Here is an 18,305-nt window from a genome sequence, read left to right as displayed (position 1 = left end):
TTCTGGTTTTCTGTCCTTCTAACAAGGGACTAACTCCCACCTGGGACACCAGGTGAGTGCAATTAACTACCAGGTAGAAAGACAAAACAGACGTGTTTGGGACCTCCAGGACCAGGACTGAACATCCCCAAGGTAGTATATGTGTATATTACTGAGGTAGTATATGTGTATATTACTGAGGTAGTATATGTGTATATTACTAAGGTAGTATATGTGTATATTACTAAGGTAGTATATGTGTATATTGCTGAGGTAGTATATGTGTATATTACTAAAGTAGTATATGTGTATATTACTAAGGTAGTATATGTGTATATTACTAAGGTAGTATATGTGTATATTACTAAGGTAGTATATGTGTATATTACTGAGGTAGTATATGTGTATATTACTGAGGTAGTATATGTGTATATTACTGAGGTAGTATATGTGTATATTACTAAGGTAGTATATGTGTATATTACTGAGGTGGTATATGTGTATATTACTGAGGTAGTATATGTGTATATTGCTGAGGTAGTATATGTGTATATTGCTGAGGTAGTATATGTGTATATTGCTGAGGTAGTATATGTGTATATTGCTGATGTAGTATATGTGTATATTGCTGATGTAGTATATGTGTATATTACTAAGGTGGTATATGTGTATATTACTGAGGTAGTATATGTGTATATTACTGAGGTAGTATATGTGTATATTACTGAGGTAGTATATGTGTATATTACTAAGGTAGTAAATGTGTATATTACTGAGGCCAGCGCTATAAAATTCAGACAAAATGTCTGTTGGAAGAATGATTGAAATGGAAAAATGTAATAAATACATTGATTTATTGAAAAACAATATTTCCTGCTCCGTCCCTCTGGGGGTATGAACCTAAACAAACGGTGGGTCATGGGAAACTCACCGGCCCCTGGAGACTGCAGTCCTCCCTGTCAATGCTGCCCCGCGAGTTCCTGGATTCTGGCTTCTGACGAGAACACATAGCAGAGGGTCAGAGAACTAGCTAGCTACATCTGACCACCTCATAACCACAACCTCAAAGATTAAAACCTCATTTATCACTAAAACCATTGTTACAGTAGCCTTGAAATAGAATACTATAGAGTCTGTTTCTTACAACATAAGATGAAATGACTGCCGATTTCTCGCTAGTGTTTAATTCCATGAGAGCATAGAACTCACAATTCCGTTTGAAACGGATCTGTTCTTTTATCTTGCTGTGTTAACCCTCATTTCCTGCTACCAACAAACAATACCAAATCAACCAATCATCCATCCAGTAGAATCTAAAATATATTTATGCCACCCTGACTGACCACAAAGATATGCAAACACAGACAGTGCAGTGAGATAACTATATGCACAGAAGGAATCGTCAGAGCTTCAGGAGCACCTTGTTGAGAGTTAAACATCTTTCCAGGTATCCAAGTACCAGCAGTACAAATCCACACAGAAAGCCACCTAAACAACCACCACCCCTTCCCAGCCATGATCTGTACCGGTTTTCCAAAGCAGGACTTGAAAAGGTGCATCCTCTGAGCTCTGTGGAAAGCGGTGGTCCCATCGGCAGAGTGAGACAACAAACAGTCTGAAGTTTCTGCTGCTGGATGAGGAAGGTTTAAACGTGTCTGACGGATTCATGCAGAGACTGATCCCACAGCAGACTCCTCTTGCTCTGTGCCAGACCTCCTTCTCTCTCTCCTTCTCTCTCTCCCTCTCTCTCTCTCTCTCCCCCTCCCTCTCTCCCTCCCTCTCCCTCTCCCTCTCTCCCTCCCTCTCCCTCTCTCCCTCTCTCCCTCCCTCTCTCCCTCCCTCCTTTACTTTCTCCCAGTTGACGATCTCAACCCTTATTTGTGTACAGGAATACATAATCATATGAAACCAAATATTTCACACAAATCACATGAATAAAGATAGCCACTGTAGCATTTAGACATTCACTAAGGTATACAAAGGAAGAGCACGTCAGTGTTGTCGGTTCCGTTGCCAGATCTGCCTAAAGGATCTTTACAAATCTTGAGAACAGCATGAACACTGGCTGAGATTTCCACCCATCTTCACCACAATATCTGGCGGCCAAATGAAAACGGCAGCATTAATGATTGCTCTCTTTCTGAACCCTGGCTGGCCGGGGCTGTGGATAAACAGACGCAGACCAAAATATTTTCCACAGGAAAGCCTTCTGGTAGGGAGAGGGATCATGAAGGGGTGGGGAGGGACTGTTATCACAGAGGCTGGCTGCTCAAATACCAGAACTGTTAAAGATCCCCTTAAATCCAGTTTAGAAAACTCTTAAGTCCTATGCAATTGTCTTGTTGGACGCGCCAACACCACAAACATTTTCAAGGGCCACAAATTGTATCCTTTATCAATGTGTTATTTCCACGAAGGTCATTTTCAATATATTGCTCAAACAATGTAGATGGCCTATTCTGGACATGGATCATATGATTGTATGAGTATTAAATATGAAATGTAAAGCCAACAGCAGCTAGGTAGCACTACTGTCATCTTTAACCATCCTCTAGCTCTCCAGAGAGTCTAGCTCTCCAGAGAAAAGAGAAGGGTTCTAGAATGCTGACTGATCCCTGATTTTCCCTCAGGAGATGAGTTTGTGGTCAGAGTTCGGGTCTCTCTGACACATTCACACACAGACACACACCACCCACGCACCTTTACAGCTCTGTTTTCTCTCCATATCAAACAGCTAGGGAGAAGATCACTCTTCCCACCTTATTTCACTGAATGAAAACAACAATGATCTGGATCTCCTCCAGCAGAGACAAACAACCCCAGGAGGGGGACGGGCTAAAGATTGAGCTAGTAGAGAAAACACTAGTGTGCGTGACACTGTAATCCAATCCAGATGTTTACCCCAACTAAACAGTCAGCGGCATACTACTGATATGATGCTTCTGGGAGAGACTGACTGGATAACAGTTCATTGAATAAAATAAAAGCAAACCCAAGTGTATTTACTATAACTGTGATCAGTGGTTGTCTCACCCAGCTATCTGAAGATGAATGCACTAACTGTGATCAGTGGATGTCTCACCCAGCTATCTGAAGATGAATGCACTAACTGTGATCAGTGGATGTCTCACCCAGCTATCTGAAGATGAATGCACTAACTGTGATCAGTGGTTGTCTCACCCAGCTATCTGAAGATGAATGCACTAAATGTGATCAGTGGTTGTCTCACCCAGCTATCTGAAGATGAATGCACTAACTGTGATCAGTGGTTGTCTCACCCAGCTATCTGAAGATGAATGCACTAAATGTGATCAGTGGTTGTCTCACCCAGCTATCTGAAGATGAATGCACTAACTGTGATCAGTGGCTGTCTCACCCAGCTATCTGAAGATGAATGCACTAAATGTGATCAGTGGTTGTCTCACCCAGCTATCTGAAGATGAATGCACTAAATGTGATCAGTGGTTGTCTCACCCAGCTATCTGAAGATGAATGCACTAAATGTGATCAGTGGTTGTCTCACCCAGCTATCTGAAGATGAATGCACTAACTGTGATCAGTGGATGTCTCCACCCAGCTATCTGAAGATGAATGCACTAACTGTAAGTTGCTCTGGATAATACTCAATTGATCTCAAAATCCACAAGGCTAAATGTGAATTCTTACTAATAACCACCATAAATATTTGTCTAGTGGGGTATTTGCATATGATCTCAGTGATCATAATCCCATAATATGTATTAGAGATACCAATCAGCAAAAACACGACTTTTCATTTAATTAGGGGACATTTAACAAAGGTAAGGTTCTAACATGCCATGTTCTACTCTGTCTCCTGTATTCCTGACCCTGCGTTGGCTCTACACCATTTCTCCTCAATATTTATTCCTCCAGATGAACACGCCCCTTTGAAACAATTCATAGCTCTGAAAGAAAACCAAAGGTTAGATCTATCTGTCATCCAGATGAGAACTCAGGCCTGGGTCAAAGCAAGGAAAACTGACTCTGTAGTAGACGGTCAATATTTCAGACAAACTGAGAAACAGATGTACTATCTTGATTAAGAAAGCTAAATCAAAAATACTTTTAAAGCTCTATCTTAAACCGCTGGTGATCCTTCATTTTTGAAAACAGTAAATGCACGGAAGCGTACAAATTCCTCTTCTTCCCTGCTAAGCAAGTTCTGTCTGAATCTGGCATCATAAATGAGAAGAATGGGATAAGTGATGCTTTTAATCATTTATCATCTCGGCAGGCTTTTTATTTGATAGAAACAGTGGTTTAATTGACCCTGGTCAGTCAATCGACTGCTCTTCCCTCTACCCGCCTCTAGCTGACTTGACAGTTAACCCGTCAACTTCTAGTTAATCTTTGTTTTCATTTCAACAATTTACTATCTGTGATGTGCTAGTTGCCTTGCTTAAGATTGATGTAAAAAAAAAAATCCACTGGGGCTGATATGCTTGATCCATTTCTGCTGCAGCTCTCTGCCCCCCTGCCTGCTGAATCATTGTACTCCTGCCCCCCTCAAATTGGCCTAGATCAGGCTGCACGTAACTGCTTTAAAAATTACTTGACAGATTGAACTCAATGTGTATCTACTGATGGTTTTAAATCAGGTTCTGGACACAACGAAAGGTGTCCCGCAGGGGCCCATTTTGGGTTCTGTGCCTTTTACTGTTAACATTAACAATATTGACTTGTAACCTGCACTTGCATTCCGATGTATTCCGACAACACTGTTGTCTATGCTATGGCCCCCACGGTTGACCAGGCTCTATTTGAACTACAGTCTGCCTTCATTGAATTACAGAAAAACCTTATTGACTTGAAATTAGTATTGACTGCAGGCAAAACTAAGTATATATTGTTCTTTAGAGTGCAAAATTAACAGATGATTTATTTTATTATGTATTTTGGATGGTGTTCATATTGATCATGTCCCTCCTCACAAATACCTGAGCATCTGGATAGATTAATATCTGTCTTTTAAAAAGCATATTGATTAGGGCTCCTGAGTGGCGCAGCGGGCTAAGACACTGCATCTCAGTGCAAGGGGCATCAATGCAGTCCCTGGTTTGAATCCAGGCTGCATCACATCTGGCCGTGATTGGGAGTCCCATAGGGCGGCGTACAATTGGCCCAACGTCGTCCGTCATTGTAAATAAGAATTTGTTCTTAACTGATTTGCCTAGTTAAATAAAGGTAACATAAAAAATGTAATAAATAGTAAATTACGAAGCCGAGAATAAAATATAGAAGGTCCCGTCCTTATTTCTGGAAAGATTTTCTAAATGTTCATGAATGTGATGTTCTGGTGTCACTAGGTCAACTCAGAAGGCTGATTGAGGATCTTATTACTGATCAATGTGATGTTCTGGTGCCTGTAGGTCAACTCAGAAGGCTGATTGAGGATCTTATTACTGATCAATGTGATGTTCTGGTGCCTGTAGGTCAACTCAGAAGGCTGATTGAGGATCTTATTACTGATGAACGTGATGTTCTGGTGTCACTAGGTCAATTCAGAAGGCTGATTGAGGATCTTATTACTGATGAATGTGATGTTCTGGTGTCACTAGGTCAATTTTTTATGACCGTGTTTTTTTTCCTGTTTGCATTTTGCATTTATATTGATGTGTGTATTTTATGTAATTTCTGTAATTCAGGGCTCATCTGTAAAAGACACCTTGGTCTCTGTATAACTACCTGATAAATGAAAGGTTAAAAAACATTAAATTGACATTAAATCTTACGTAGAGAGAGTATGTCTCTCAGTCACAAGGATCAGGTGATTGACAACAAGGGTGTAGACTGAGGTAGAGAGCATATGTTTCTATTCAACAGGAGTTAGTGAGGTACAAACAGAGGATGAAAGGTGCTGTTGCTAATACACATCCTAATTGGGGATCCAAATAACCAAAGGTGAGATTGAGAGTGTATTAGCTGGTGTTTTAGCATGATAGCGAGAGGGAGCCAGTGTGGGGTAAAAGATGAAGTAGCCAGATGGTACTGGGTGAATAAGGTCGATAAGAGGCTGTTACCATGAAGATCTCCTTCTGCTCCAGCCAGCTCTGGTTCTCAACCTATCTCTCTCTTCCTTTCTCTCAGGACGGTGCGCGTGTGTGTCAGTAGGTGGTGAATAAGGGTCTGTTAAGGCGTCTGCATACATAGCTAGGCGGAGTGAACGTCTCTGCTCGCTCGCATACTTAAAATACAGTCGTTTAAAAAACTAGAAAAAAGCGGCAATGCTACCTTTTGTCCCTTTTGAGACAAGTACCGCTTCCTCAAAATAGTCAGAATTAATCTAACACAACTCAAGAAATCTCTCCTTAATTTTGACATTTTTGTAGAGGAGGACTTAGTTGTGCAATTTTACGTCTAACTAATGTTTGGTGCAGTATTTCACAAGTGATAAAATGTGCATGAAAACTAGTCTTCTGTCGTTGAATGACAACAAACATTTAATTTGACAAATCCCTACTGTTGACCAATCACTGACGAAGGGGCGTAAACTTCAGCTACCAAGCTCCAAAAAGCCTCAATAAAAAATGTTGTGCGATCGAACAGCCCCAAAAAACCTGCCGAAGACCAAAATGGATAAAAACATCACAAACTGTTTCAACTCGGAAGCATACGGTAGGCTTTACCAGGAAGCACTCCTCCTGCTCCAACCAGCGCTGGTCCTCCTCCATCTGCTGCTGCTGCTGCATCAGCCTCTCCTCCATCAGGTGGGGGGGCAGCGCCTGGCCCAGACCACGCATGTCCAACGCACCTCCGTCCTGGGAGAGGGAAAGACAGGCAGAGGGGGAGGGAAGGAGAGGGGGATTGAGGGAGAGGGAGGTAGAGAGGATAGTGGATTAGTATTAAGCCTCATCTGTGATTGCTAGAGATGTACCAAGCTCAGACAATAGCTGATGAAATTCAGCAATTTCACCTGAATACAATTGGCAAAACCACATAGTAAGGAGAGTACACATGTATATTTTTGTGGAGCTCTCTCTCACCTCCATGTTGGGGGACCACATGGGGACGTCTCCTGGTCGGTGGTGGTTCCAGGCCTCCTGAGGGTCCAGAACACCGGCCTGGGGAGAGTACCCTCCACTGTGCATAGCGGGAATGCCGTGGGGGCCAGGGTACCCAACCTGGATATGGTAGGACAGACGACATGTGAAAACCCCATTTTGTTTGGAGAGAGGATTGTGATGATACAAAAGTATTGTCTGTGAGGCAAGGCTGTTCATCATATAACATAGGCCCAAGTTAGCATTTCAGGGGACAGAGAAACACTTAGCTTTCAGTATAACGCAGTACCTCATTATTTACCCTCCAGACACAAAGACCTCTGGGACTTAATGTATATCTGAGCCTATATGTGACATGGCTGACATGGCCTATATGTGACATGACCTACATGTGACATGTGACATTAGCACTGGCTGATAAATATCCTAAAAATAACTGACCTGAAAATAAAAGACAATGACCTATAAATATGCATACCGGCACACAGAACGCCTTTTAAGGCGATAATAGTCGAGCACGATAACAACAGAATCTGACGGGGATTTTTTCCGCAGATGGAATCTGCCTTAAATCAACAATGCCAGCAGTTTGAAAAAGTGTTACAGGAAATTCCCGCTGTCAGCAATGTATTATGGGGAGCTGAGGTGCTGTAAAATAACTTAGTTTGGGGAGATATCATTTCTCATTCTCAATGCATTCACTATTTCAGCTCAGCTGCCATGGGAAGATCGAGAGGGCAAGCAAGTCACGTCACCGTAAATTCACCATTTTACACAAGATGATAAAGGTGAACACGTTCTCAGTCTCTGTCCACTGTCTGTCCATGTAACACTGTCCACTGTCTGTCCATGTAACACTGTCCACTGTCTGTCCATGTAACACTGTCCACTGTCTGTCCATGTAACACTGTCCACTGTCTGTCTACCACTAGCTAGTAAGAACCAAACCACTGCCAAGTAGCTAGAAAAATATTCACGAAGACAGCTCCATTTAAGTACATTTACTAAACCAGTATTGTCAGTACCTTATTATCAATGGAAATGGTTCAGATATCTAATGGTAACGGTATAAAGTAATAAACAGTAATACCACAGATATAGAATCAATAGAAGAGACGTGGAACCCCATTCTAATTCTATGGGTAATACACAGTAAATCAAAATCACATTTTATTGGTCACATACACATATTCAGCAGATGTTATTGCGGGTGTAGTGATATGCTTGTGTTCCTAGCTCCAACAGTGCACTAGTATCAAACAATTCACAACAATACACAAATCTAAAAGTAAAAGAATGTAATTAAGAAATATATAAATATTAGGACCTGCAATGTCCGAGTGGCATTGACTAAAATACAGTCAAATAGAATACAGACTTCCTGTGATGTTGGGTGCTGTAGGTGTCCTGGAGGGTAGGCAGTGTGCCCCCGGTGATGCGTTGGGCAGACCACACCATCCTATGGAGAGCCCTGCGGTTGCAGGCGGTGCAGTTTCCGTACCAGGCGGTGATACAGCCCGACAGGATGCTCTCAATTGTGCATCTGTAAAAGTTTGTGAGGGTCTTAGGGGCCAAGACGAATTTCTTCAGCCTCCTATGGTTGGACCATTTCACAACGCTGTCTGTGTGGGTGTCTGTGTGGGTGGACCATTTCAGATTGTCAATGATGTGTACGCAGAGGAACTTGAAGATTTCCACCTTCTCCACTGCGGTCCTGTCGATGTGGATAGGGGCGTGCTCTCTCTGCTGTTTCCTGAAGTCCACGATTAGCTTCTTTGTTTTGTTGACGTTGAGGTTATTTTCCTGGCACCACTCCGCCAGGGCCCTCACCTCTTCCCTGTAGGCTGTTTTGTCATTGTTGGTAATCAAGACTACTACTGTTGTGTCGTCTGCAAACTTGATGATTGAGTTGGAGGTGTGAGTCATGGGTGAACAGGAAGTACAGGAGGGGGCTGAGCACGCACCCTTGTGGGGACCCTGTGTTGAGGATCAGCGAAGTGGAGGTGTTGTTTCCGAACTTCACCACCTGGGGGCGGCCCGTCAGGAAGTCCAGGGCCCAGTTGCACAGGGCGGGGTTCAGACCCAGGACCCCGAGCTTAATGATGAGCTTGGCGGGTACTATGGTGTTAAAGGCTGAGCTATAGTCAATGAACAGCATTCTTAGATATGTATTTCTCTTGTCCAGACGGGATAGGGCAAATTGAAGTGGGTCTAGGGTGTCAGGTAAGGTAGAGGTGATATGATTCTTGACTAGTCTCTCAAAGCACTTCATGATGACAGAATTGAGTGCTACGGGGCGATAGTCATTTAGTTGTTACCTTAGCTTCTTGGGAACAGGAACAATGGTGGACATCTTGAAGCAAGTGGGGACAGCAGACTGGGATAGGGAGAGATTGAATATGTCCGTAAACACTCCCGCCAGCTGGTCTTACGCATGCTCTGAGGACGCAGCTAGGGATGCCGTCCGGGCCGTCAGCCTTGCGAGGGTTAACACGCTTAAATGTCTTACGCACGTCAGCCACGGAGAACGAGAGCCCACAGTCCTTGGGAGCGAGCCACGTCGGTGGAACTGTGTTATCCTCAAAGTGGTCGAAGAAGGTGTTTAGCTTGTCCGGGAGCAAGACTCTGGTTTTCCCTTTGTAATCTGCGATTGTCTGCCACATACGTCTCGTGTCTGAGCCGTTGAATTGCAACTCTACTTTGTCTCTGCACTGACATTTTTGTCTGTTTGATTACCTTACGGAGGGAATAACAACACTGTTTGTATTCAATCATATTTGGTATTTGGTATTTTATTGTCGGCATCCCGGAAGGGGGAGTAACAGTGGTCCAGCGTTTTTCCAGCACGAGTACTCCAGTCAATGTGTTGATAGAACATCGGTAGTGTTTTCCTTAAATTTGCTTTGTTAAAATCCCCAGCTACAATAAATACAGCCTCAGGATATGTAGTTTCCAGTTTGCACCAAGTCCAGTGTAGTTCCTGCATTTGATTGTGAGGTATTCTAGGTCGTGCAAACAAAAGGACCTGAGTTTCTGTATATTATCACAATCACACCATGAGTAGTTAATCATGAAACATACACCATAGCCTTTCTTCTTCCCGGAGAGTTCTTTATTCCTGTCTGCGCGATGAACTGAGAACCCAGCTGGCTGTATGGACGGGGACAGTATATCCAGAGAGAGTGCCATGATTCCGTGAAACAGAGTATGTTACAGCCCCTGATGTCTCGCTGGAAGGAGGTCCTCGCCCTGAGCTCGTCTACTTTATTATCCAGAGACTGAACATGAGCAAGTAATATACTCGTAAGCGGTGGATGGTGTGCACACCTGAGTCAGACTAGAAGTCCACTCAGAATACCTCTTCACCCACGTCGGCGTCTTGGAGCAACCTCTGGGATGAGTTCAATTGCCCCGGGGGGTTACGAACAAAGGATCCAATTCGGGAAGGTCGTAATGCTGGTGAGTTACCGCCATTATGATATCCAAAAGTTATTTCCGGATGTATGTAATGACACAAAAAACATTCTGGGCTAGTAATGTAAGAAATAACACACAAAAATACAAAATACTGCAAAGTTGCTTAGGAGCTATAAGCAGAGCTGCCATGTCTATCAGCACTCATTCTCTGTGTTAAAAGTGTGTTAGTATAGTATAGTAATGTATAGTATATTATAGTACAGTAGCATAGTATGTTATAGTATAGTACAGTAGTATAATACAATAGTATAGTACAGTAGTATAATACAATAGTATAGTACAGTAGTATAGTACAGTAGTATAGTACAGTAGTATAGCATAGTATAGTAGTATAGTACAGTAGTATAGCATAGTATAGTACCTGGTAATGGTTGAGCTGTCCAGCATGCTGAGGGCTGGGGTAGAATCCTTCACTAGACCGAGGGCTGGGGTAACCAGGTCTGCTAGGCTGCTCAGAGAGGGGGTGATAGATCATGCAGTAAGCATACTGAAGTACACATGGGATAGATAGACTTTCTACAGGGTGTGATCCCCATCTATTGGACAGGGAATGAGAGTCATTGTTATCTAGCTACCTAAAATATCTAAGGGGGATACCTAGTCAGTTGTATAACATTGCCTTCAATTGAAATGTGTCTTCTGCTTTTAACCCAACCCCTCTGAATCAGAGAGGTGCGGGGGCTGCCTTAATCAACATCCACGGCCGGGGAACAGTGGGTTAACTGCCTTTGTCAGGGGCAGAATGACAGATTTTTACCTTGTCAGCTCGGGGATTTGATCCAGCAACCTTTCGGTTACTGGGCCAATGCTCTAACCACTAGGACACCTCAGAAATATGTTTACACTGTAACCCCAGTCTTAATCGACTTTTAGATGCAAAGCACCAAGATATCCTTTGTAGAAATCTTGTACACAATGGCATGCTTGACATGTATCTACATTCCAACCATAGGATGGCGCTCTATCCCATATCCAGAGATAAAATCAGATAAGAAAGCTTTATTATTCTTAGATGAGGAAACTATTTATGGAGAATATACAATCCTTACACATAAAAGACACAGACGTTGAATCCCACAAACTAGTAACTAAACTATTAAAAACAAAAAACTAAAGTTTTATGTGAGTATGCATTGGTTTGAAGCTGAAAAAGCAAGGACATTCACATGAGCACCACAATGCCTACTCCACCCAGGCTCTACCAAGGTTTTTCAGCACACAGCATTCACCTACTACAATAGCAATGTTGGTCTATTGTATACCGAACAAAATTATAGATGCAACATGCAACAATTTCAAAGATTTTACTGAGTTACAGTTCATAGAAGGAAATCTGTCAATTGAAATAAATTCATTATGCCCTAATCTTTAAATTGCACATGACTGGGCAGGGGCACAAAAATGGGTGGCCACTGGGGAGCCAGGCCCAGCCAATCAGAATAAGTTTTGCCGACAAAAGGGCTTCATTACAGACAGAAATACACCCCAGCACCCCCCTCCCCCTCAGACGATCCCACAGGTGAAGAAGCTGGATGTGGACGTCCTGGGCTGGCAAAGGTTACACATGGTCTGGTAACACATGGTCTGGTTACAAAGGTTACACATGGTCTGGTTACACATGGTCTGGTTACACATGGTCTGGTTACAAAGGTTACACATGGTCTGGTTACACATGGTCTGGTTACAAAGGTAACACATGGTCTGGTTACAAAGCTTACACATGGTCTGGTTACACATGGTCTGGTTACACATGGTCTGGTTACACATGGTCTGGTTACACATGGTCTGGTTACAAAGCTTACACATGGTCTGGTTACAAAGGTAACACATGGTCTGGTTACAAAGGTTACACATGGTCTGGTTACACATGGTCTGGTTACACATGGTCTGGTTACACATGGTCTGGTTACACATGGTCTGGTAACACATGGTCTGGTTACAAAGGTTACACATGGTCTGGTTACACATGGTCTGGTTACACATGGTCTGGTTACAAAGGTTACACATGGTCTGGTTACACATGGTCTGGTTACAAAGGTAACACATGGTCTGGTTACAAAGCTTACACATGGTCTGGTTACACATGGTCTGGTTACACATGGTCTGGTTACACATGGTCTGGTTACACATGGTCTGGTTACAAAGCTTACACATGGTCTGGTTACAAAGGTAACACATGGTCTGGTTACAAAGGTTACACATGGTCTGGTTACACATGGTCTGGTTACACATGGTCTGGTTACACATGGTCTGGTTACACATGGTCTGGTTACAAAGGTAACACATGGTCTGGTTACAAAGGTAACACATGGTCTGGTTACAAAGGTAACACATGGTCTGGTTACACATGGTCTGGTTACACATGGTCTGGTTACACATGGTCTGGTTACACATGGTCTGGTTACACATGGTCTGGTTACACATGGTCTGGTTACAAAGGTAACACATGGTCTGGTTACACATGGTCTGGTTACAAAGCTTACACATGGTCTGGTTACACATGGTCTGGTTACACATGGTCTGGTTACACATGGTCTGGTTACAAAGGTAACACATGGTCTGGTTACACATGGTCTGGTTACAAAGGTAACACATGGTCTGGTTACAAAGCTTACACATGGTCTGGTTACACATGGTCTGGTTACACATGGTCTGGTTACAAAGGTAACACATGGTCTGGTTACAAAGGTAACACATGGTCTGGTTACACATGGTCTGGTTACACATGGTCTGGTTACAAAGCTTACACATGGTCTGGTTACAAAGGTAACACATGGTCTGGTTACAAAGGTAACACATGGTCTGGTTACACATGGTCTGGTTACAAAGGTAACACATGGTCTGGTTACAAAGGTAACACATGGTCTGGTTACACATGGTCTGGTTACAAAGGTAACACATGGTCTGGTTACACATGGTCTGGTTACAAAGGTAACACATGGTCTGGTTACAAAGGTAACACATGGTCTGGTTACACATGGTCTGGTTACACATGGTCTGGTTACACATGGTCTGGTTACAAAGGTTACACATGGTCTGGTTACACATGGTCTGGTTACACATGGTCTGGTTACACATGGTCTGGTTACACATGGTCTGGTTACACATGGTCTGGTTACAAAGGTAACACATGGTCTGGTTACACATGGTCTGGTTACACATGGTCTGGTTACACATGGTCTGGTTACACATGGTCTGGTTACACATGGTCTGGTTACAAAGGTAACACATGGTCTGGTTACACATGGTCTGGTTACACATGGTCTGGTTACACATGGTCTGGTTACACATGGTCTGGTTACACATGGTCTGGTTACAAAGGTAACACATGGTCTGGTTACAAAGGTAACACATGGTCTGGTTACAAAGGTAACACATGGTCTGGTTACAAAGGTAACACATGGTCTGGTTACACATGGTCTGGTTACACATGGTCTGGTTACACATGGTCTGGTTACACATGGTCTGGTTACACATGGTCTGGTTACAAAGGTAACACATGGTCTGGTTACACATGGTCTGGTTACACATGGTCTGGTTACACATGGTCTGGTTACACATGGTCTGGTTACAAAGGTAACACATGGTCTGGTTACAAAGCTTACACATGGTCTGGTTACACATGGTCTGGTTACACATGGTCTGGTTACAAAGGTAACACATGGTCTGGTTACACATGGTCTGGTTACAAAGCTTACACATGGTCTGGTTACACATGGTCTGGTTACACATGGTCTGGTTACACATGGTCTGGTTACACATGGTCTGGTTACAAAGGTAACACATGGTCTGGTTACAAAGGTAACACATGGTCTGGTTACACATGGTCTGGTTACACATGGTCTGGTTACAAAGGTAACACATGGTCTGGTTACACATGGTCTGGTTACAAAGCTTACACATGGTCTGGTTACACATGGTCTGGTTACACATGGTCTGGTTACACATGGTCTGGTTACACATGGTCTGGTTACAAAGGTAACACATGGTCTGGTTACACATGGTCTGGTTACAAAGCTTACACATGGTCTGCGGCTGTCAGGCCCTTTGGCAAACATGGTCCTGTTTTATAATTTGCTGTGCTGATCAATGGACAGTTCTTTACCTGTCAAATTAAATCCTAGTAAAAAATCTCTGTTTTAGGCCAGTTAGGATCACCACTTTATTTTAAGAATGTGAAATGTCAGAATAATAGTAGAGATAATGATTTATTTGAGCTTTTATTTCTTTCATCACATTCCCAGTGAGAAGTTTACATACACTCAATTAGTACTCCCTGACGAAGGCCATGCAGCCGAAACGCGTCTGTTTCTATTGAACATGCCATACTAATAAAGGCGTGTGCCTTGGTCCAATGCCTTGGTCCTCCTTTCTTTTTGATGACCAAGTTACCCCTTTTACCAAAGAGCACCTTCTATCGACCAAAATGTACTATTGTGTACCTTAGTAGCACTTCCCTTCCTCCTCTTTCTACTAGTATTTTGAAGCATTGCCTTTAAATTGTTTAACTTGGGTCAAACGTTTCAGGTAGCCTTTCCACAAGCTTCCCACACTAAGTTGGGTGAATTTTGGCCCATTCCTCCTGACAGAGCTGGTGTAACTGAGTCAGGTTTGTAGGCCTCCTTGCTCGCACAAGCTTTTTCAGTTCTGCCCACAAGTTGTCTATGAGATTGAGGTCAGGGCTTTGTGATGGCCACTCCAATACCTTGACTTTGTTGTCCTTAAGCCACAACTTTGGAAGTATGCTTGGGGTCATTTGCAACCAAGCTTTAACTTCCTGACTGATGTCTTGAGATGTTGCTTCAATATATCCACATCATTTTCAAACCTCATGATGTCATCTATTTTGTGAAGTGCACAAGTTCCTCCTGCAGCAAAGCACCCCCCACAACATGATGCTGCCACCCCCGTGCTCATGGTTGGGATGGTGTTCTTCGGATTGCAAGCCTCCCCCTTTTTCCTCCAAACATAGCGATGGTCCTTATGGCCAAACAGTTCTATTTTTGTTTCATCAGACTAGAGGACATCTCTCCAAAAAGTATGATATTTGTCCCCATGTGCAGTTGCAAACCCTAGTCTGGATTTTTTATGGTGGTTTTGGAGCAGTGGCTTCATCCTTGCTGAGCGGCCTTTCAGGTTATGTCGATATAGGACTCGTTTTACTGTGGATATAGATACTTTTGTACCTGTTTCCTCCAGCATCTTCACAAGGTCCTTTGCTGTTGTTCTGGGATTGATTTGCACTTTTTGCACCAAAGTACGTCTCTAGGAGATAGAACGCGTCTCCTTCCTGAGCGGTATGACGGCTATGTAGTCTCATGGTGTTTATACTTGCGTACTATTGTTTGTTCAGATGAACGTGGTACCTTCAGCCGTTTGGAAATTGTTCCCAAGGATGAACCAGACTTTTAGAGGTCTCCAATTTCTTTTCTGAGGTCTTGGCTGATTTCTTTTGATTTTCCCATGAGGTCAAGCAGAGGCACTGAGTTTGAAGGTAGGCCTTGAGATACATCCACAGGCACACCTCCAATTGACTCAAATGATGTAAATTAGCCTATCAGAAGCTTCTAAAGCCATGGCATCGTTTTCTGGAATTTTCCAAGCTGTTTAAAGGCACAGTCAACTTACTGTATGTAAACCTCTGACCCACTGGAATTGTGATGCAGTGAATTATAAGTGAAATAATCTGTCTGTAAACAATTGTTGGAAAAATTAATTGTGTCATGCACAAAGTAGATGTCCTAACCGACTTTCCAAAACTATAGTTTGTTAACAAGAAATTTGTGGAGTGGTTGAAAAACAAGTTTTAATGACTACATACCTAAGTGTATGTAAACTTCCGACTTCAACTGTAGGTAGAGGTGAAGTGACTATGCATAGATAATAAACAGCAAGTAGCATAGTCCGGTGGCCATTTGATTAATTGTTCAACAGTCTTATGGCTTGGGGGTAGAAGCTGTTAAGGAGACTTTTGGTCCTAGACTTGGCGCTCCAGTACCGCTTGCCGTGCGGTAACAGAGAAAACAGTCTATGACTAGGGTGACTGGAGTCTCTGACAATTGTATGGGCTTTCCTGTGACGCCGCCTATTATATAGGTCCTGGATGGCAGGAAGCTTGGCACCAGTGATGTACTGGGCCGTATGTACTACCCTCCCTAGCGCCTTACGGTCAGATGCCGAGCAGTTGCCATACCAGGCGTTGCATCACCTGCCATATCAGGTGATGCAACCGGTCAGGATGCTCTCGATGGTGCAGCTGTAGAACACTCATAAGCTTAAGTTCCATCGCCATCTGGGAACCGGGCCCTGGCTATTACTTCATAGACATGGCTATTTGTATTTATGCAAACATATGGATTGTCCCTTTAAAGAGAAGGGGTGAATATCAACAGCTGCTTACATTAAGCTATTCCTGTAAGTGACTCTCAGAGTACTGAATAGGTTGTCTGAGTGAGCATTTGGAATGAACCCCCCCCCCCCCCCAGACCCTCCTCCAGGTCTTTATTTGGCCACTTCCCACTAAGCCGACATCTTGTTTTGGTCCTGTCAGTATGTCTTTTTAAAATATTTTTTTGGTGGGGTCCAGACCAGCCTTGATTTCAATGTCCACCGACAGGACTCCATAAAAACATGCCACTTTGATACAAGTGACTTTTGGTAGCAGGAGATATTTTTAAACTTACTTTAGGGGGGGTGGGGTTCTTACTTTAGGGTGGTAGGATAATGTTCTTACTTTAGGGGGGGCCTCGTCAGAGGCCCCTGAGTCCCAGGACACAGTGACCTGACGTCTCATCTCCATCCTCAGTCTCTCCTCCTGCTGGGCCTTCTCCTCCTCCAGGATTGTACTGCAGGGAACACACAACAGCTTATCATACAGTCATAACACAGACAGTATTATCCATTATTCGGATCTATTACCAAATGTATTATCCATTACCAAATGTGTTATCCATTATCCGTATCTATTACCAAAAGTATTATCCATTATTCGAATCTATTACCAAAAGTATTGACCATTATTCGTAACTATTAACAAATGTATTATCCATTATCTGTATCAAATCAAATTTATTTATAAAGCCATTCTTACATCAGCTGATATCTCAAAGTGCTGTACAGAAATCTAGCCTAAAACCCCAAACAGCAAGCAATGCAGGTGTAGAAGCACGTATCTATTACTAAATGTATTATCCATTATCTGTATCTATTACTAAATGTATTATCCAAGTTCAATCATCCTAATCCACCAGTAACGTGATTGTCTAATTTACCTCTCAGGAAAATGCTCATCTCCCATATGTATGCCTCAGAGCCCATGTGCATCCAATCACACCACAACCATGATGAACCACCAGCTCCCCAGTCATATCCGCAACAGTGTGTGTGAAAGTCCTGTACTGTTTCAATAAACTCTCTTTATCAGAGCCAGCAGATCCACCCTTCCTCCTGCCATGGGCAGCCTGTTGTGGTTGGCCCCCGGCCAGTCAGTCTATCAGCCAGCCTACCACTGGACTGGACTGACTGGGAAGTATGATGCTGTGAAACTAACTACCAGGGTTGTGTTCACTAGGGCACACCGTAGCAAAACGTATCTCAAAGGAATGCAAAAAACGGTGTTTCTGTTTGGTGCCTAATGAATGCGACCCAGGGCTTGGCTAGAGGAGAGGCGACTGTAAGGAAGTGTGGAGGGAATCCCTCCTACCCTGTGTTTCCTTTCTCTCCCTGTGAATTGTGGACATAACGTTTTATGTTACTATGGGCTAGAGACAATACGCAGTTCACACTGTACCCAAGAGCTTCAAATGGAGCAAGACCAGCCATGTTCAT

At 43.1% G+C, this 18,305-nt stretch overlaps 1 protein-coding gene across 9 annotated transcripts in view; it reads right to left on the bottom strand.

Annotated features, from left to right (window-relative positions):
• The window catches only part of LOC129820226 (focal adhesion kinase 1-like), a 226,891-nt gene that overhangs the window by 15,187 nt on the left and 193,399 nt on the right, over window positions 1-18,305 (bottom strand). For 8 of the 9 annotated variants that reach the window (XM_055877249.1, XM_055877247.1, XM_055877242.1 and 5 more), the window contains 5 exons: window positions 17,212-17,323; window positions 10,840-10,926; window positions 6,984-7,121; window positions 6,627-6,758; window positions 911-973 (listed from right to left, as the gene is read on the bottom strand). In XM_055877249.1, coding sequence (XP_055733224.1) covers window positions 911-973; window positions 6,627-6,758; window positions 6,984-7,121; window positions 10,840-10,926; window positions 17,212-17,323 — 532 coding nt within the window. The remainder of the gene's footprint in view (window positions 1-910; window positions 974-6,626; window positions 6,759-6,983; window positions 7,122-10,839; window positions 10,927-17,211; window positions 17,324-18,305) is intronic. The other variant, XM_055877243.1, reaches the window with a different exon arrangement.

The sequence above is a fragment of the Salvelinus fontinalis genome, chromosome 22 (assembly GCF_029448725.1).
Source record: "Salvelinus fontinalis isolate EN_2023a chromosome 22, ASM2944872v1, whole genome shotgun sequence".
NCBI lineage: Eukaryota > Metazoa > Chordata > Actinopteri > Salmoniformes > Salmonidae > Salvelinus > Salvelinus fontinalis.
Note: the sequence above shows the minus strand (reverse complement) of the source record. Positions and strands in the feature narration are given on the sequence as shown.